The sequence below is a fragment of the Stegodyphus dumicola genome, chromosome 10, assembly GCF_044657685.1.
Source record: "Stegodyphus dumicola isolate Sdum_Otavi_A_Nest chromosome 10, ASM4465768v1".
NCBI lineage: Eukaryota > Metazoa > Arthropoda > Arachnida > Araneae > Eresidae > Stegodyphus > Stegodyphus dumicola.
The window spans coordinates 19,002,050-19,024,229 of NC_140777.1; the positions used below are offsets into that span (position 1 = coordinate 19,002,050).

At 30.0% G+C, this 22,180-nt stretch overlaps 1 protein-coding gene across 1 annotated transcript in view; it reads left to right on the forward strand.

Moving 5' to 3' along the window:
* LOC118197087 (dihydrolipoyl dehydrogenase, mitochondrial) overlaps positions 1 to 22,180 on the forward strand; it is a 56,684-nt gene that overhangs the window by 14,124 nt on the left and 20,380 nt on the right. The window contains exons 5-10 of the mRNA XM_035368563.2: positions 2,233 to 2,333; positions 2,559 to 2,702; positions 8,229 to 8,330; positions 9,778 to 10,002; positions 13,575 to 13,711; positions 21,263 to 21,324. Coding sequence (XP_035224454.1) covers positions 2,233 to 2,333; positions 2,559 to 2,702; positions 8,229 to 8,330; positions 9,778 to 10,002; positions 13,575 to 13,711; positions 21,263 to 21,324 — 771 coding nt within the window. The remainder of the gene's footprint in view (positions 1 to 2,232; positions 2,334 to 2,558; positions 2,703 to 8,228; positions 8,331 to 9,777; positions 10,003 to 13,574; positions 13,712 to 21,262; positions 21,325 to 22,180) is intronic.

Here is a 22,180-nt window from a genome sequence, read left to right on the forward strand (position 1 = left end):
TAATAAAAATATTAATTATCCTAATAAATAAATTAACCAACTTCCCTTTGCAAAATCTTAAGAACTCAAATGGTGTAAAGGAGGTTAAGAACTTTTAAGTAAAGTAAGGTGTAAAGGAGGTTAAGAACTTTTAAGTTAACTTTTAAGTTTTCTAAAAAAGTCACTCAAAACTTTTCAATATCTTAAAAACAGTGAAATGAGCAATAAATAACATAAAAGAATATAAAAAACAAAAAATTCGGAAAAGCAAAGTATAATTAATGATATTTTATCTTACATTTTCAAGAGAAAAAAATTACAATGAAATAAGCTATATCCCTTAATACAAATATTAATTATTCTAATAAAAAAATTAACCAACTTTCCGTTGAAGGAAAAAAATCATACAAAACTTTTCAATATCTTACAAACAGTGAAATAAGCAAAAAATAACATGAAAGCAAATCAAAAAACATAAAATTCCGTGCAGAATTTTACTCCACAGAACAAATTTATCCCCCCCCAAAAAAAAAATCAATAAAAATGTGTTATATATATATATATATAAATTACAATGAAATATGCCAATCTCTTAAAAACAGTGACATAAGAAATACGATGAAAAATTGTTGCCAAACCCATATTTCTAAAAGAATGAAACTTTTCAAAATGATGTGATTTCATCAAAAATCTATCAACAACAATAAGACAGGAAAATTGTTGCCAAAATCACATTTTTAAAGATGTGAGAAGTGTACTCAGAAGCTTCATTTAAAATTTTTTAAAAAAATACAAAATATTATCATTTTTCCAAAATTCTTTTTGTAAAAGCAGTCGCAAGGATGAACTCTTAACGTGTCCAAAAGTCAAAGAAAAATAAACTGTACATTTTTAAAAATAAACTTTTTTAGAAAAAATCCATTGAAAAGGTGTTAAACTCCGTTTGTTAAATAAATTCGTATTTAAGAGATTTATTGAAACACAAAATTTGTTTTAAGTTCGTAAAATAGCTAAGTGCCTACATTTCATGACGATGTGAAAATGGAGTGTGTAAAGTAAAATCTCGCTTTCCTATAGCCCATCATGTCTCAAAATGACGCGATTTCGTCACAAAACATAAAAATAATTCGAATTCGAATTTCGAAAAAATCACTTCGAGGTGCACTGGCTCTTGTCTAGATGCACCTATGTACCAAATTTCTTAGTCGTGGGTCTATTAGCTTACGCACAGCGCGAATAAAGACACACACACACAGACAGACACTTTCTTTTATTATATGTAGAGATGATACATTAGAAAATTTTTTATTAGCAAAAGCAGGTCTATGTAGCAATTGCTATGAACAAAATTATGAAGTTTCTTATTAATGAAAGCAAAATCTGCTACTGTTCATAGCATTTATATGAAAACTGATTTAAATTAATTTTTGTTAAAAGATGTAAATAATAATTTTTTTAAAATGTAAGTATTTTTGTACTGTTTGCACTTAAGAATTAGTAAATGAACTTTCAGGTATTAATTAGTAACTAATTCATTATTAAAAAAATATTTTTATCATTTAAAAATCTTTTTGTTGTTGAGAAAATCTCCTGGTGTTTTAGTCTCGTGGTTGGCAATTAAGTGTTTGGCATCTTAACTGTGAGTGATAATCAATGCTTTTCTGTTAAATTCCTGTCATGCATTTTGGCATATTTCTTGTCCTATACCGTTAGCTCAGAACAAGACATTTTTTCCTCAAATTATTTAATTTATATATATAGTTTCTCCCTGTTTTAGTTGAATTTCCAGTGGTTTCTTCCTTAAATTATCCTCCCCCCTCAAAAGATAAGAACATGAAATCAAAACAAATGTAAGAATTCCATTCATGACATTCTCCTCTATTGTGTACATTAAAGTTTGCACAAAAGGATGGAGCAGAAAGTAACAAGCAAGTTTGCACAGAAAGGTGAAGGCTTTCATATTATCTTTTATTAAAATTACATTTGCATAATAGTACTGAATACATATACAAAATAATGCTTGAATAACCTTTCTACTCAACATTTTATGCTAGTACAGCAGAAAGCTGTATTTTTTCACCTGTATAAATAAATATGTAATAAAATTCTGCTAAGGTTGCATTTGAGAAAATGGTTTATTTTGAATAAGATACATTATCTTTTTAAATGAACATATCTAATTTATTACTTTTATATTTGATTATTTTTCTGAAATTGGACAAATGTAACTATTAATGTTTGTTATATTTGCAGGTGAAGGAGTTAAATTAGATTTGAATAAAATGATGGAACAGAAAAGTTCTGCTGTAAAAGCATTAACTTCTGGAATCGCTCATCTTTTTAAGCAAAATAAGGTATGTTTTGTATATGTTATATTTGGTTATATTTTTAGCCCTTTTTTGCATAACATAAAAATAAGATATATATATATATATACATATCTTATTTTTATGTCAGAAGTTACAAATACAATATATATATTCAGAAGTTACAAATACAATATATATATTGTATTTGTAACTTCTGTTTAAAAAACAATGAAATTTAACTTCTTTTCCTGTTTTGGCAACATTTTTCAGGTAGCTCATTTTCAAGCCCATGGCAAGATATCTGGTAAGAATGAAGTCACGGCAATTAAAGCTGATGGTTCTACTGATGTTATTAAAACAAAAAATATTTTAATTGCTACTGGATCAGAAGTTACTCCTTTTCCTGGAATTGAAGTAATCTTAATGAAAAAATTCTGTTTATTCCTTTTTTTGGGAGGGTGTATGTGTGTGCGCATGTTCTGTATATGAAGAATGTGCGCATAGCTTGCGGATTGAGAAATCGGAGACTATGAACCATACCTCTATTTCATATAGTAACATATACCAATTTTTGTATTCTGAAGAGATGCAGAAAACTGTATGTTTAACATACAAAAAGTATGTAAATCAAAATGCTAAATTTAATTTCCAATAGTTGCTTGACTCTTATTTTAAGTTGGTTATTTTTCCATATATATTTTGTTATTATTCATCCAGAAAATTATTAGTACTAATATATTGATGCAACCGCCTTGGTGAAATTTGGCGCTTTTTTACAGATAAAAAGGTAACTTACCGTAATTTCCGGAAGAAAGGCCGTATCAGCGTAAACGCCGCACTCGAGAAAAATGGCAGGAAAAAAATTAAAATTACACAGAAACGCCACATCAGCGTAAACGCCGCAATAGATTAAATTGCGCGTGACATCGTCGTGGGCCGTATAGATACAAAAACTCAACCTAAGTTCTGATATATGACATACCAGTTAAAGAAAAATGCATGAAATGAAACCATAACTCAAAAATAAATTAAAGGTAAGATATGTATAGCTTCTGTGCCGTTTAGAGACATTTTCAAAAATTTTCCGCTCCCTAATTAAAAACTATCCAACAAGTACTTGTACCCAAACCGATGGGATCTGTATTTGGCAGAATGCCAAGAAAAATCCATTCATGCTGAAGGGGAAATACGTCAGAGTTCATTATTTCGAGGCAGGTGGAGTCGTGTCCGCCTTTGAAAAAAATTGCAGAAAAGGCAGGGGTGGGGAGAAGATGGGTCCTGGAAGATTCATCGAATGGCAGAGGAGAGAGACTATTCAAACTGATGAGAATGTTGATTTGAAAGGGGGAAGAATGTTATTGTTCTGAGATCTTGTTTAGGGTGAATAAGGCATGTAGGTCCGTTCAAGGGAAAGAATGTATACAAAATAACGTTCGCAAAAGGCAACTGAGTGGTCTTTTGTGTGGGAACAGCACCAGTCTATGCACAATGACAAGGCCATCCAAACTATGTACAATGACCATCATAGGAAATATTTTATTTTTAGTGCACCTAAACGCCGCACCCGCTGAAAATTTAAGTTTTAAACACGTAAACGCCGCAGCGTTTCTTCCGGAAATTACGGTATTTATTGGGTGCATATTGGTGGTTTTCATGTTTTTTCTTAAAAAGATTCCTAAACTATCAATATTTATCATAAATCAGCTAACATTATCAACATACGAAAAGAAGGCATACTTTAGAAGTTTAAAATGAAAACTTTAATTATTAAATAAGGATTATATAATATATTAACAAAATAAAATATTTATTTCTCCAAATCTTTCTGTGAATTGTTTGCACTATTCTTCTCCTCAAGTGCAGAATGATCTGTTTTCACTTAAAACTACATGAGATAATTGCAGAGACTTGGCATCCCATAGACCTCGACAGCACTGGCTATCTATCTAACACATCTTCTTGTTGTTCCCTTTAAAGATTTTGTGGCAAAATTCTGTATTCCTCAGGAAATTTAATTAGTTTTCTTCCACAAGCATGTTTTAAAATCAAGTTTAAAGGGGTAAAAAAATCATGATTTTTTTTAAATAAACGTCATTGCAGCTTGAAATATAATAGAAAGCATGTATAAAAATGGCAACTTGAGAGCTATTATGAGCATAGTTGCCATAAAAATGATTATGCATATGCTTGCCAGAGTTTGGTACATATGGTACAAAGTCCGAAATCCGGACGTCCATTATCCGGAGTGATCTAAAATCCGGATCTCAGAACCACTGTTTTTTCGTAGGCATGACAACTTGAGTAATGACTCATGTAGCGATGCTTAAACATTTTTTTTTTTAAATTTAGTAGTCAAATAATAAAGGAGTATGGTAACCTTTTATGTTGACATTACGCTTGGCGATGATTACAGATTTAAGTTAAATACGCTAAAACTTGTTGACGAGGAAAAATATCTTTCCATATGCAAAAAATAAATTTTGTTGATGATACTCATAGACCCAAAGATTACATTTAGGGCTATTTGAATTAAGAATAACTGATTTTTTATTCACATAAACCCAGAACCAGTGCCAGGGCTCATATGGCCACGCTGAGTCGAGAAAGGATCCACAGAGATTGCATTAGGCGGTAAGATATCCAGCACCGGCCCTCAATAAGTATATGTAGGAATTTATTTATTCAGAACTCTGATAAGTGTTAAGCATGTGCAAGAAATAGACATAAATAACTAAACTAATACAATTCAGGCTTAATTGTCTCAGTGTACGATAGAAGCAGGATAAAATTTAATGGAACAACCTGTCATTAGTCCCCAAACTCGTGATGCATAGCCAAATATGTAATAGTGAATGATAGTAAATTTGATGATGATAGCTGCAAATTTTCGGATATCGCAAAACAAAGGTGAAATTTTCAATTAACGGATTTTGTAAAAAAATGTGGAGAAGTGGTAATAAACAAAGATGATATAAAAGAAGTTTTTCATTGTGATGAGAATACTTCTCAATCATCAATCAATTAATGAATGGGGAAATCAGTAGTATGGTTCTAGATACAGAAAATACTGCTACCGATAATGAAGAAAGTCACAGAGAAGTTACTGAAAATGAGAAAATTTCAATTGACAAGTTAGTCGGAATTCTTGAAACAGCAGTTACAGGACTTCAACAATGTAACTGAACAATAGATTATGTCTCTCCACAGAATTAAACAGAAAGTATTAACAAGAAACCCTTTAGATCATAAATACTTCATTATTTCATATATCACGATTTCACATTTTTAATTTAATATCTACATGCCAATTTATTAGATTTAAACTGATGATCCATTATCTGGAAAAATCTCAATCCGGAATTGCCGAAGTCCCGACGAGTCCAGATTTTAGACTTTATACTGTAGTTATAAATGCGGCCTCTTTGATATAATAGCAATAAATGGTAAATCTTTTAAAAATAAAAAACATATAAAAATCTTCATATATTCTATCAATTCAATTACAGATATCTTCTGCTAAGTGATTTTTCCTGAAATTCACAAAACTTTCATTATATTATAACTTTTGTAAAAAACTTGATGGACAACACAAGGCTGTCTTCTGCTTACTGATCTTTCCTGAAGTTCACAAAACTCTTATTATATTACAACTAAAAAAAAAAAAAGTTAGGGAAAACAGCACATTTATTTTAATACAATGTTTTCTCCATTAGTATCCAATAACATTTTCAGTTTTTTAGTTTGTCGAAAAATTAAAATAGTTCTCCAGATGATTTTGCTGCGGTTTTGTTCGATATAAAAGCCTTATTCACCAAGGTACTGATGAGAGGTGCTCTCATGTTTAATAAAGTAAACAAATAAATATTAAGCTTTTTTTTTTTTGTAAATTTTGATACCCTTTAGATCATAATTGTTCTTTATTTCATAAATTACGGTTTCATATTTTTAATTTTGTAATTTCTGCATGCCATCTTACCAGATTTAAACTGATGATCTAATATCCGGAAAAATCCCGAATCCGGAATCGCCAAAGTCCCGATGAGTCCAGATTTTGGACTTTGTGCTGTATATATATATATACTTTTGGTGTGGCCGATTGCAACCAAAAAGGGAGGTGCATAATTACATGTTATAGCAGTCCTATATACAGAATTTCAACGTTCAGAGTTATCAGAGTTCTGACTAAATAAATTCCCACATATACTTTTTGAGGGCCAGCACTAGATATCTTATCGCCTGATGTAGTCTCTGTGGGTCCTAAATTCTGCTACTGATAATGAAATACTCCGTGTGGCCATACGAGCCTGGTGCTGGTGAATAACAAATCAGTTATTCTTAATTCAAATAGCCCTAAATGTAATCTTTGAGTCTATGAGTATCATCAACAAAATCTATTTTTAGCATATGGAAAGAAATTTTTGGTAAATTTTTCCTCGTCAACATTTTTTAATGCATCTAACTTAAATCTGTAATCATTGCCAAGCATAATGTCAGCATAAAAGGTTACCATATTCCTTTATTATTCAATTACTAACATAAAAAAAAAGTTTAGGCATTCTTACATGAGTTATTACTCAAGTTGTCATGTTTTGATAAACATGCTGTGATGAAAGGGATATGCAATAAATAATGATTTGCCAGGTTGGTGTTAGATCAACGATGTGTCTTTGTGGAATGTTTCGGTTTGAGAAGATGTGTGCCAAAAAGCAGATACGCAGCAATGGAGCCAATTACTGATTGTACAGATTTATGCTAAAATGTTTGTTTCTTCTGTAACAAGGCACTTTATGTAGTATCGAAGTGAAATTAAGAATCGGGACTTTCCAAATGTTTTATTATGCACAGAGGGGGAAAATCAAATGCGCATGTTTAAAGCCTAGGAGTAAAATGTTGTAGGTGGTTTTGAAGTCCGGATTTTAGATCATTTTGGATAATAGACGTCCGGATTTCAGACTTTGTACTGTATATATAACCACTCTGTTACTCGGCTCGGTGAGCTCAGTTTCTTTACTCTTATATGTTTGTAAATTATGCATTTTTTGCTTTAAAAATGATTAAATTATGTTGTTCTTATCTTCTGGTTAAGGTTTTTATGCCTTTAGTTAATCTGTGTGCAATAGTCATAGAATTATGAACAATTTAAAAGTTGTTCAAGTGTGGCTAAACCTAATTTTTCTTTCCATAGCAGCCATATTTTTTTATATTTGAAACTTACCAGAATAGTGAATTAAAACAGTTTCTATACCTTCAGTTGTCTTTTTGCCGAGTGGGACCAAAAGGAAACTTAATTTTGTGCACCGAAAAAATCTGCCTTCTTGCCTGCTGTCTGAATTGCTTGTTTTTGCATAGAAACTCTAATTTTAATTATAAAAATTGTTTTTTTTTTTATATTTGTTTTAACTTTGGTGTTTTATATTTTTCTGCATCTTTAAATTTTTAATGAAGATATTTTGAATTTTTATGTATTTTTCCTTGCCGCGAAGTGGGAACTGGATTAATTGAATCAGAAATATATCTCTAATGAAATTCAAGGAAGTACGTTTAGATGAAATGCGGGGAAAAAATGCATATAATTTAATATTCTGTACAAGGAAGTCATGTGGTGTACACATCAGATTTTTTTTTCGTCATTTAGTATTATCAAAACAGTGAGGGACAAATATGATCACATTGAGACTTGTTAGAAATTTTAATTGTTAAGTTACTTTTGTAGAGTTTCTGGAGTATATTTAGTGAATGTGTACTTTTAAACATATTATTTTGCATTTTCAAATGGGGGGGAAAAAAAAAACTTTTTTTGTGTGTATTTTATGTATATTTTTATGTTGGAATTTTGTTTTTCGTGAAATGCTGAAGTTTTTTTATAATGTAGATTTTCATATTGCACATCTAATGCGTTTTTTAAATTGCCCCAATAATTTTGTTTTGGGTTACATTCAGGTTGATGAGAAGCAAATTGTTTCCTCCACTGGTGCATTATCTCTTGAAAAAGTTCCTGAAAAATTGGTTCTGATTGGAGCTGGAGTTATCGGCTTAGAATTGGTAAATGTTTATGCTATAAAGTTATTACTTGTTGTCATCATCATATGTTATCCTTAGTTGATGTATGGTGCAAATTTGGAAATCTGGCTCACTGGGGCTCTAAATTAATTCATAATTCTTGGCAGTGTTTTTAGAATTCAAGTTGTGATAAAAAGCTTCTTTGGCAAGAAGCACTTGGAATACACATTGTTATAAAGTCTTCAGTGCATAATATAAGTTAAGGACTGATTCCCAAAAATCTATTTCCACAATAAACTAGGCACTCCCTCGTGATCAAAGGCCTGGTCTCCATCATCCCTCAGTGCACCTCTGCACATCCTCCCGTGACCTTGCAATGCTCTGCACACCAGATTTTATGTTAAAATATTAAAAAAAAAAAAAAAAAAAAATAATGGTTTGCCACTGTTGAAAAATTTTAGTATAGATTTTTTAATTTGCTGTTGTGCATCTGCAATTCAGCATGTGCAGTCCTCTAATATCCGTTGCCTGAATGATGGATGTATAAATTTGATAGATATTATCTTTTAACATTTTTGGTTGTTTGGGTAGCCACTGCCTTTAAATGAAGTATGAGCCGAACATTTGTCTATAGTCAGGAAAATTTTTGCATCATCTGGTAAAGCAACAGATTTCAGATGCTGGGAAATGATTATTTATGCTATTCTATTTAAACAATAGATGATGGGAAAATTTTTAAATGCCCAAACTTGCGTATTTTTCCTGCTTACGAAAAGTATATATTTACTGCTGAGGACCAAGGCAAGGTTCGTTTAAGGGACACTTAGGAAATTAGTTTTTATTCCCACATCTTCAAATATAATTTAATTATCATCAAAAGAGGGGTTCCACAAAGAGGTAAAATTTAGTGCTAAAATGTCAAAAGAACATGAGAAAATTGCCTTTCACAGTGGGAAAAAAAAAAAAAAAAAGTTATAAACATTGAAGGACTTTTACATTAAATTTTGAGATTGAAAAAGGGCTAGGATCAAATTTTGAAGAGTTGCATCATTGAATCTTCAACAGACACTATTTTTTCCTTGATCAGTGGTCTTTATGGTGTTAATGACATGAGAAAAACATCACTTGCGAAAGTCAAATTGCGTGACATTGCAAAGTCTGGAGAGGGAGGAATGGGAGAACTTGTTAGGGGAGTTAAGATAAAAGAGACAGTGGCCAGACTTCCTCTAAGGAGAAACCAATGTTATAGGAATTTCTATAGCATATCATAGTATTATGTTTAAATTTGCAGCAAATATCTCATACACAAATTAAAATGCTTAAATTTAGTTCAACCGTTAATGGTTGAAAGAGATAAGAGCAGGCCCAGTTGCAGGACAGAGTGGCCTTGAGCTATTTTGCAGGCCAGCGAATTTGCTCGGACAAAAAATCATAGATTTGGAGGGTAATTTCAAGCTATTAAGCATTGCTATTATTTCTTGTATTTTAGGGTTCTGTTTGGAGTAGGCTTGGAGCCGAAGTCACAGCAGTAGAATTTTTATCAAATGTTGGAGGAGTTGGAATTGATTTAGAAGTTGCCAAAAATTTTCAACGAATCTTAACAAAGCAAGGTATGAAATTCAAGTTAAATACTAAAGTCACAGGTGCTTCCTCAACTGGAGATAAAGTTTCTGTTAATATAGAACCTGTTGCAGATGCTAGTAAAAAAGAGCAGGTAAAATATTTTACATTTCTCAACCTTGACTATGTACGAATGTGCATGCTGTCATTAAGAAATAAGCAAAAATTTTTATTTGTATAGTATTTCTGTTTGATTAAACATGATGGCACTTATAGCTGCATTTCTGCATTTATTAGGTAATAGATGTCTAAGAAATGATACATAAATTTAAAAATAGTAAACATTTGAGATAAGAATTCTTCATGCACTTTCATCAGTAATAAGGTATAATACAAATAAGACAGAATAAAATATACACATTTGTGAACAAGTATGATTAAGAAATTTGATTAATAAAGGATGGGTATTGTATTATGTGGTCTTAAACTCATATTGTATGAGAATGTAATGCTTGACCTAAAAACAGCTAATACAAAAGATTTTTTTTTTCCTCAACAAAATGAAAAAAATATTTGAAATAAAGGTTAATCTTTGGATTATGGTAACTTCGCGATTTTTTGGCAAAAATTTGGCGACCAACTCTGCTACAGCAACCTGCCAGTTTTTATTTGGACGGCATTTTAAAGGCATGTTTTTTTTTTTTTTTACTCAACATATTTTTCCAGCAATCTGCTAGCCGAATTACGCTTATGCTAGAACTTTTATGGAACAAAAGTGCTTAATCATGACGAAGATTAGGTGCAAAATTAGGAAAAAGGGCAGAATCGCAAACTGCTTGCCGCGTTTTTAAGAATTACACATACACAGTATCCATGTACACATCGACCTATTTTCACTTAAAAAAACATCCCAGAATTGCACAAAAATGGAATTATGCACACTTTTGACTTTATCCATGTACACTGCTAAAGTCCTAGCTAGTAACCTTTATCGCCTTACCAAAATGTCGCCAAACTACTTGTTACCATATTCCAAAGATTAGCCAAAATAAATAATAAATTTTGCTTATTAAATATTTATCAAAACATACAAAGCAATAATTATAATAATTATATTGCAAAGATAAAGTAAAAATTATATTTGTTTTCTACAGTCAAAAGTCGTTAATACGAACTCGTCGGGACTTCGGCGATTCTGGATTCTGGATTTTTTCGGATTATAGATTATCAGTTTAAATCTGGTAAGATGGCATGCAGAAATTATAAAATAAAAAATATGAAACCGTAATTTATGAAATAAAGAACAATTATGATCTAAAGCGTATCAAAATTTACAAAAAAAAAAAAAAAAAAAAGGCTTAATATTTATTTGTTTACTTTATTAAACATTTCTTTCAATGTAAGTTGTTTAAGTTGCTTCGTTTTTTATGTGATAATACTTTCTCTTTAATTCTATAAACAGACATAATTTCTTGTTCAGTTACAAAGTTCCGCTGTTCAAGTCCTATAATTGCTGTGTTGAGAATATCGTCTAATTTGTCACTCGAAGTTTTTTCGTTTTTAATAACCTCTGTGTCACTTTCTTCGCTATCAGAAGCGAATTATAATGACGAGGAATTTGATTTAAATCATATCAAAGACAGAGTACATCGAGATGAAATACTACATTTAGTAAGGAATTATAAGCCAAATATAATAAAAACATCTGCTCTGAAGGTATGGATAGTGTTGACAGATCAACTTCCAATACATTGCGCACCGCGGCGTTACCCTCTCCCCGCCGCAGAGCAGCGTGAAATTAATAAACAGATTTCGGAATGGTTAGATAAACAAAGGATATGCCTTTATCCATTTTTTTCAGCAATTCCACTTTTTGTTTAATGGGCTTTGAAACATACTTTCGCTTTGTAGATCCTTTACATATTAGTAAATATATATCGGAAATTCTGTTTGACATAATCGAAAGTTCAAGCTTACTTTTATAAAATTGCTCTAACAGTCTGCAAAAAAATAATAAGCCGGATCCAATTCGAAGATTTAAGGAGCTGCAATCTGCAACATTAACTGAATTAGATAATTTTAGCTTAGCTTATACCATTCGTTATACATTAAACGCGCATGCGTAAACGTATTTTGCGCATGCGCAGAAAGATAGTAGCTTCGGATTATGGGTGTCCGAATTAACGACTTTTGACTGTATCTGAAATCTAAAGTTTGGTATCTGCAGGACATTTTTATTCTTAACTTTGTAATTCAAATGCATTAACAGCTAAATATTAAATTCTTGGACTGATATTTCTTTCAAATACATCTAACACATGTTTAATTAATTATTAAATAATTTATTTAAGATAAAAATTAATTGAATGAAAACTTTCTAAGCTTTCAGAGAAAATTTGGAAAGTAGGACAAAACTTGAGAAAAAATAACCACCTAGCCTCCTTCTCTTATTTGTATAAATAAAATTTATTAAACATTTCCCTGGCATAAATAAAACTATATTTGTTTGTATATAAAAAATTATAAATGTATGTTTCTTACTAGCTTGAGATTTGATAGCATTTCAATTGTTGTAAAGTTTATTTTCTTGGAGAGAAATTACTAGAAATTATCTTTATCACAGATAGTAGATGCTTGTAGGTCGATCAGGCTCTTTTTTTAGTAATTTTCAACTGTGGAATAAAGCTGTTCACATACAAATGTATTTGTGAACATTATTGAAGAGTTTATTCTTACTACAAAAATACGTAACTGAGCTTAATTTATTCTTTGACAAGTACAAATAAAAGTTAATCAAAACTGAATCTTCAAACCTTTTAATTAAAATTTATATCGCACTGTAAATTAATTAGCTCCATATATACAGATTTTCTGTTGCATTATTCATATTAATTTTTAATGGTAATGCAAACTCAGACTTTTAAAATCGCTAAAATCTTCAAATCTTCGCAGTATCGTATTTCCATCAAGTACACAATTGAAATGTCTTTTCAGGGTTCATAAAATTTGTCCAAAGGTAGCCAGTTTGAGACCATTGTACTATGCAATCTACTGCTTTTAATTAGTCATTCATGTCTTAGATACCAACACTTTATTACTTTTAAATATCTTAGTTTGTTTATCAGTAGCAGACAGATTAAATGTCAAAGATAAATATTGTACATTTTGTTTAAAGGCAATTACCCGAATTGAATGAAAAGTGAAGCAACTTAAAATGACATTTTGAGACAAAAAGCCTTTTTGTGCTAATAATTAAGGTTACATAAATGAAGATGATTCTGTTAATTAATTTAATAACCCATTAAATTTTTAATTGCATTAAGTTTAAATTTCGATAGCTTCGTGATTCAGTAATTATAACTTCATAAGATAAAAAATTCAGTAGCTTTCATATTTAAATACACAATCAAATGCCAGGAAAAATAAATGATTAAAACAACAACCAGTTTTAATGGCACTATTTAAAAAGTGACTATCGAACTAAAAGTGGTATATCGGATACTGCATCAGTGCCAATTGATGTTTGAATGAGTATTTTTAGTACTAAATATAATTATTATCTTAAAAAATAGTTGAGAAATTAATTTTTTTGATGCATTATTTCTAACTTTCTAAATTTTATTTTGCATTATTTGTTGATTTTTATCTTTCTTAGGGTAATTTTAATTTTTTTAATATGCTCTTAATGGAATTTATAAATCTGTATAATTTTATTTTCCCAAATAGCTTGAATGTGATGTACTTCTGGTATGTGTAGGTCGCAGACCTTATACTGAAAATCTTGGCTTGGAAAGTATCGGAGTTCAGAAAGACGACCGAGGGAGGATAATTGTAAATAGCCGATTTCAAACTACAGTTCCAAAGTATGTTAATATTTTAATATGTGTATGCAAAAACACAGAATTCATGTGTGATATATACCTTCTAAACAAAAACAGTACTATATTTGATATGCAGGGCAGGAAAATGGCCCAACAGCCCTTAAGATACTAACAGGGAATAGTCCCCCCCCCAAAAAAAAACTTTTTAATGTAATACATATACTATGAAAATTTCAGAGCAAAACATGTTCAGAAATGCTCACTGAAAATTATTGTAAATAGGCTTAAAAAAATAGGATTTTCTTAGTGTATTAACTTCTAGATGCCATCACTGTTTTCCCAGTAGTGGCCGAGTACTTAACACCACTGAACACTGGTAGTTTGATCTGCCTTGGATTTGAAGTCAGGCAGATGGGCTGGCTGCATGGTTAGTTTTCATGGTTTTGCCCATATGTAATGTTAACACACAATAGTTTTTTTTTTTTTTTCTTTCAGAAACTCTTCCAAAAAAGCATTCATCCTCTTGCCCAGGTAGCCCTCATGAAATTGCTGTATTCAAATAACCTAACCTAGTCTTACACTATTATTATACAGGATACTGTTAGGCAGCTTATATGCAACAAATTCAGAATGTCAATCCCATGCAATACTATCAATTAGATTTCTGACATAGTTGTAACTTCGAAAAATTTCACATTGCATAACAAAATACTTTTGATTTTATTACACATGTTTATTTAAACAGAATGTAGTAACATAGTTTTAAGTTAAGCAAAAGATAGTAATATACATAACAACTGCAATGTATAAAATAATATAACAATTATGTACACATTTCTATATGAATATTTGCATATTTGAAATGTGTGCTCTAGATTTCTATGTTTTATTGAAATTGATAGAATAAGTTGTGTTTTTAATTGTTAACCACATGTGTTTCCAAATATAATATATTGTTCATAAGACTACTGCAAAGTAATGCTTATGAATAAAATAAATTCTCACCTAATATTGCATGAATGGCTATAGTTTTTGACTGAAGTTATTAAAACTTAAAGTAATCTTAGAACCAGTTATTCATTTCTGCCACTGTATGCAAATTATTTCACTTATATGAATACAATTTAACCAGTGTATGTTTAAATATCTTGCTTTATCTGTTTGAAAATTTGAGGAAACTCTGTATTCATCAATTCTTTATTTGAAAGCTTCACAACTACCTTTGTCAGTTTATTGTTGTGTATTTAATACCTGAACATTTTATTTATTTAAAATATTAAAAATACATTTTAAGTTCCAATACATTTGTACGTAACAATATGAGAAGTTGGTATAATATTTGATAATTAATTAAAAATAAGTTCAAGAGTATAGAATTGAGTCATTTTATTAAGTAGCCAGTTACAGTACCATATTTTTTCATGTATTGCCCCCTTTTCATTTTATTTTGTCATCCAAAAATTGAGAGGGAAAAATTATATGAGTAATTTAATTTCCGAAGAACGCAATTACAGTAAGAACGAAATAAATAAAAAGTAGTCATGGATAAACTACTGCCAACTATCACAGTTGTATTTCTTTTAAAGGAAACCTACATTCCAATAAGAATACATAGTAAGTGCAATGTGTTCAGTTCCGTTACCTTGTAAAGCCTCAGGGACTGATCACACAAACAAATCTTAACTATAGTTTCCAAGAGGGACATTGGAGAATGAAGAAGAAAAAGAGGTTGAACAAAAGTCCCAGATTTCAAAAGATCGAACAGCAGTAATAAGGCTGCAGTGGGCTGGAATGTAAATAACAGAAGTAAGGTGAAATCACTTGTTTGGAAAGTTTCTTAAGTGTGAGAGCACCTGCCACGTCTGGGTAGCTCAACGAAGAATCTGAACAAAAAAATGTTTCAAGTAATAAATGTGAGGGAAAATAAAGTGGATGAAATGTTAACAGAGAAATGCAAATGCAAATTTAATACACCAAAACAAAAATAAAAATGATCAAGGGAATACAATTTACCAATAAAGGGGAAAAATATGAACAATAGATGAAGGCGAAAATGATGCGAATATTTAAAAAATTTTCAGAACTTAGTATTAAAAAGCTAGAAGGAAAACTATGGTAATTATTTGAAATTTAACGGTTAAATATTCACAAATTTTGCCTAACATTTTTGTTTACCATTATCTGTTTTGATTTTTTATGAGATTTATATTTAATGAAAAGCACTTCAAGACAGAATTCATTAGATAGAATGAAATTATTTTAATAAAGCAAAATACAGGTCTTAATTCTTACCAGTTTTTGTCTAAAGGAGGGAAGAGATAATACAAAGGTGACTTTTCCTCCTATCTACAACCTGATGATAGAAAAATGAGAGGAATTTGCTTTACTGCTGCCTGTTCTTGAGAGGGCTTTTAGACTGACAAACTTTTTGTGCCTCCATTTCTAAAGTCACAAAGCTTTAATATCTTGTCCCAAGACTTAAAATCCAAGTCGCTTGACATGACAGTTAGCTCAATTAACCTCCATACTATAGATCAGTGTTTCCCAAACTTTTCTTATCACAAAACACTTTTCAAGTTCTAAAATATTTAAGGAACACTAGAGTAAATTTGGGTTTTTAGTTATAACATATGGTAATGAAACTGTGGTTCGATGACATGACATGAAAGATTTGATTATGAATGTGGCACAAACTTGCATTAAAATTTTTGGTGAAACAGGATTTTCCCCATAATTCACTGTGAACATAGCTTAACAAACTCGTGTAGAATTTTTATAACTAGAACTGGCCGAAAAATGTAATGACAGAACACTTTTGAAAGCACTGAAATAAGAACACTGAGATGTAGATGCGTAGAAATGCTAATTGCGTAGATATTTGATGCTTAGAGCGTCCATCCATTTTTGAAGAAGAAGCAGTCGAGCCAGCTTAAATTCCTTTTTTATTTAAATTCTCATTTTGTGGCCACAATTCACTTGGCACTCTACTTGTGCCTATTAAAGAACATTTAAAAGTTTGATATTATTGCCATAGAAGCGAATGTAGCAGCACACACATGATTGGAGAAAGGCGTCTGGCCAAGGGTAAAGCACAAACAAAAGTGACGCATGAATCCATAGAAAGAAGGGAGGGCGTCAAAAGTTCAGTTTTTAGTTTTGGTTTACAATTTGGTGATTGGTTAAGAGGCATCTGCATTAAGGGTTACGTAAGATTGCATGATTAATTTAACATACGTACGTGGGTTACGTAACATTGCAGTTTAGATTTACAGCGCTATTTTTAGGACAGAGCGGTGAAGTTTCCAAATGAAATGAATAATAAAAGATTTTATAGTGAATTAAATTAGAAGTTTGATTTTATATTTTTTTATCTTGCACACACATACTGCATATATATGTGAAAGTAGTAAGAAGTAAATCATAATAATTTGCCTTGATAAGTTCTGTTTGAAGCCTTGAACAGAGAAGATTGAGCATGTTTTTATATATAAATTTCTCAGTATTTTGTAAATTGTAAAGGTTTTTTCCTGCACCATTTTTGATTTTGTTGTATAGGTTTTCTAATTTTTTGTATAATCTGTAGGTTTTTTGGGAACAATTTATTGCTTTAACTTAGATTTTGTTGTTTTAAATTTGTTTTTACGTGTAATATCAGGAATTAAGTAGATCAAATGTTCTTTACGGCTTTAGCTAATTTTAACCTCTCCCTTTTCTTTACAACATATATACGTATGTAAGATATAATAAAAAACTATGGATATGTTAAGAAATAATTGACAGTCTCAAAATTAACTATTTTATCTTCTCCCAAATTCTAGATCCTTCCATGATTACCATACTTGCTGGCATATAAGATGCACTCCTTTTTTTATACACATGTTTGAAGGATAAAACTTCATTACTGATCATTTTAATGAGTTTAAAGTATTTTGAATTTAAAATAATACTTTCTGCAAATACCCAGTCTATCTGGGAAAGAACACCTTTTAATCTCCTTTGTCAAAACCCAGACACTCATCTCCAGAGCAGAGTCACTTGAAACATCTTCTAAGTCAACATCTGAGTGCTCATACAACAAATTGTCCTCTTACCCTCTGTTTTCATGTCCTTTAGCATATGCAATCACACGTAGCTTGTATGCTATGTTATAGCAATATCAAAGTTGTTTTTGAGCCAAACTTTCCAACAAATTTAAGAAAACTGAACAGTAGAAATTTCACACACTTAAAAGTCGTTCACAAAAATTGGAAAGTTTAAACGAACTCAGCTGTGATCGTCAGTGGCAGCACATGCGCATTCACTGAACTCTATGTAAATGTAACATTCCCACACTCCGCAAGGAAAGAAGAAAAAAATTGCATATAATAAAAAATTGAGTATGGACGTATAAGATGCAACCCGTTTTTCAGACCTATTTTCAAAGGAGAAAAGTGCATCTAGTATGCTGGCAAATATGGTATATAACAACCTCAAATTACCCAATTATAGCTTAGAATACTTTCTGCATGTACTTAGTAAATATATCGCTCATAAATAAACTGCATCATCTTCTTCTAGCTTCCACCATCCCAAGATCCAAACTGCTTTGCTTGTCTGTCTAAAATGATATTGCCCCATTAATCTGTGTATATAAGAAATTATTGTAATTGTTTATGATAAAAATATATTGTCTATGAAGAATTATTCCAATATGCCTGAAAATAGAGGTTAATTAGCTGAACTTGGCCTTAATATCAACATCTTCATCCCGTCTTGCCGCTCTGTTTTTTTGCTTTTCCACGTGTGTAACGTGTATACGAGCCAGTTTCTGTTAGAAAATCCTCCACGAAGACATCTCTTCCCTTAGGCAGATAGCCCTTGAGGCTTTGCCATAATCACACACACACAAACATTACATACTTATACTACATGAAGTACCTTTAATAGAAATTTATTTCAGTTTTTAATGCTATAAAACAACAGTGCAAGAAAATTAAAATATTTTTAATTTTCAAAGATTTCACAGTGGAGTTTAATTAAATATAGTGTAATTAAATATTAGCTTTTGAGTATTTGACATACGATACTAATGATGTTATGGTAGGTAAATGTAATTAGAATTGTACACTGCACAAAAAAAAAAGGGGGGGGGAGAGGACAGTTCTGTATCTCCTGTTCTACTGGGCTGATTGACGAAATTCAAATTGCGTTTTTAATGTCTCGAAAGTGCAACTTAAGATATATATTAGATTTTTATACAGCACTGTTCTAACACAGGTATTTTGACACAAAAAAGGAATTCTTTTGAAATAACATACCAATTTTTTTCCATATTTCGATTCTACAACTCATATTATGCCTAGATATTAAATTTTGTAAAATTTGGTGCAAAATTTACGGAGAAATTCAAAAATTTATCTTGCTATAGTTTTTTCAGCTTGCGCCAAGAATAATTCACTTGGCAAACTTCTTAATATATGGCAACCAGTTTTCCTTTCCCTTTCATTATACCTGAGCAGAAAAAAAAGGCACCTGGTTCCTACCTTTTTACACTGTGCATGAGCGTAAAAAAGTCAAATTGATTCTGCTTTTAAATAATTTTAGCAGAGTGTCTAAACCACATTTGATGTTTTTATTGCTTTCAACAAATATGCCAAATTTCAAATTGCGCCAATATATAAATTCTTGTATATCTTCGTAAATTTTGAATAAAAAACTGTAAATTTTTCCAGGTATACGTAGAAATACGTCTACTTTAAGATGACGGTAAAAATTTTATAGATTATAATTCACCTTTTTTTCAAAAATTTATAAAAATTATTTAAAAATACAAATTTTAAAAATAAATCGAAAAAAATGGATGAATTTTATTTGGAATGAACCTGAATTTCGATATGTGAAAGGAAGAATCAAATAAGTTTAATAAAAAAAGGAGATTAATAAATATATACCAAACTCAATGAACATTGAGGAGCTAAAATTTTGAGACTTAATTTTTTAAAAACTACTCATGCGATTTTTTACAAAACTTAATAGTTTGGCGTAATTTGAGTCATAGAATGGAAATATGGAAAAAAAATTGGTATGTTATTTCAGAAAAAGTCCGATTTTGTCTAAAAATACCTATGTTATATATAAATCTAATACATATCTGAAGTTGCGCTTTTGAGAGATGAAAAACGCAAGTTGAATTTTCTCAATCTGCCCAGTATAATGGGAGACATAGAACTACGCCCTCCCTTTTTTTTTTTTGGTTTGCGCAATGTACACTTCATTGTCTGCTGACATTTTTCATTTAGTTTAAACTCAGAAAACCTAAATTAAGATTAAAGTTAATTTCATGTTTTTTTTCTTAAACTTTGCAGAGTGATACATAAGCTAAGGATACCCACTGATAATTATAGCTGAAAATAGAAAGGACTGTAAAAGTAAATTATTCTTAAACTCCATAAGATGTATGAAATTTCACAGTTGTAATGATCTATCAGTTCCTTAATTCTGACAAACTTATCCAAAATTCATTCAATGGTAGTTCTTTAAAAAAGTTTTATACTGTAATCAGTAGTCGAACCAGTTAGTTCTTTAAATTTTGATATGCCCATACATATCAACTTAACTATCGTTGTGAAAGATTTTGAATCCAGGAATTGTCTTTGTTGCACTGTAGAAAATATGGACCGCAGTGTTAACTACAAGTGATACAACTGTTTTAATATTTCATTGTAAACTTTACTGTCTACTTTTTAACTTTCTTTATTTTAAAAGTCATCTAAGGTAGTAGTAAAGCAATTAAATATTTTCTGTTCTGCTTGAGAAATCTCGTATCAACTTTCATTTGAAAGGAGCAATTTATCCATTATATTAGAAACGAAACTGTTTCTTCCTTATAGTGGAAATTTTTCCCAAAACACCAGTGTTCCCTGGAACACAGTTTCGGAAACACTGTTACAAATGATAATCTGAATATAAATAAAAATAAGCTTACGAAATATAAATGTTTAGAAAGAGTAAGAGACGCATTTGAGTTGAAAAGTCACAAGCCTAACAATAGAGGGGAAATGTTAAGTTTTCTTTATCTTTATGTAATTATTTGTCAAAAAAAGATCTTCTAAAAAAACTAATTGTACTGTAGCTAGTGAAAATTAAAATGTAAAGCAATTGTTTTAAAATTAGATTATCAACTCTAAAATAATTTTTTAGTTCAATATCTCATATAATCTACTATAACACTTTTTCTGTTATTTATTTTGTTGTGACCTTCTGATTTTTTTATTTATTAAATTCTTATTAATTTTTAATACTACTTTTAGATATATATTTGTTAAATTTATGAAACCTCATTTTGTCAAAAAAATTGTTAAAGTATTCATATAATACATTGTTTATCTGTTTTAATTCCAAGTTATGAGTAATAACAAAAAACTATTTTTATATAAGTTTCCCTGTTTAGTAATACATATTTAAAATAAGATGAAAATAAAACATTGAAATATTTAGATGTTATGCATATATGTATTTTGTAATTTAAATTTACTAGCCTCTTTTATGTGAAAAAGAACTTATTGTCTCTTTGTTTCTCAAAGAGCTGTATTCTATTTTCAATTTTTATTTTAGCATTTATGCAATTGGTGATTGCATTCCTGGCCCCATGTTAGCCCATAAAGCTGAAGATGAAGGTAAATTTTGCTTAATATTTGAACTTTTCTTTAACCCATGTATAATTTTAATCAAGTTGCCTGTAATTAAATGAAAAGCTTAAATGATAGGTTGTAAGCCTATAATTAAATGAAATTTTTTTGTGGTATTTAATATAGTAATACATATTTAAAATAAGATGAAAATAAAACATTGAAATATTTAGATGTTACGCATATATATATGTATTTTGTAATTTAAAATTTACTAGCCTCTTTTATGTGAAAAAGAACTTATTGTCTCTTTGTTTCTCAAAGAGCTGTATTCTATTTTCAATTTTTATTTTAGCATTAATGCACTTGGTAATTGCATTGGGTAGTATTTTTTATATTGCATTTTTTTTCTGTTTGTTTACCTTTTTCAAGAATTGCTACTATTTAAGTTTGTAGAGATTTGGTTTTAGTTGCCCCCTCTCCAGAGTTAGAATTTTAATTTAAAAATATTAGCAAGTAAAAATTGCTTTGTAAGTAGTATGTGTTTTCATTTCCAAAATTTGTATTTGAATATTAATATACCTTATAAGCATGAAACATAATAATATTGTAAATGTGGTATTTAGATTGTTTAGTGCATAATTTTGGAATCAGTAGTATCTTGATGTCTATTATAACAAGATTTATTTATTTATTTTTAATGTAGCAATGTTTTTATGTAATCATTTTCATGTAAGTGAATTCAAGTATGAGAAAAAACTGATTTTCCTTAACATGTATGCTCTGAGTTAATTATAATTTAAATTTTAAAGTAAGTAAAAGTTTTTTACTTTAACTAACTGCTGGAGATTCTGTAAAAAATGCATTAAAAATAAATTAAATACATTATTGTGTTATTATCAGA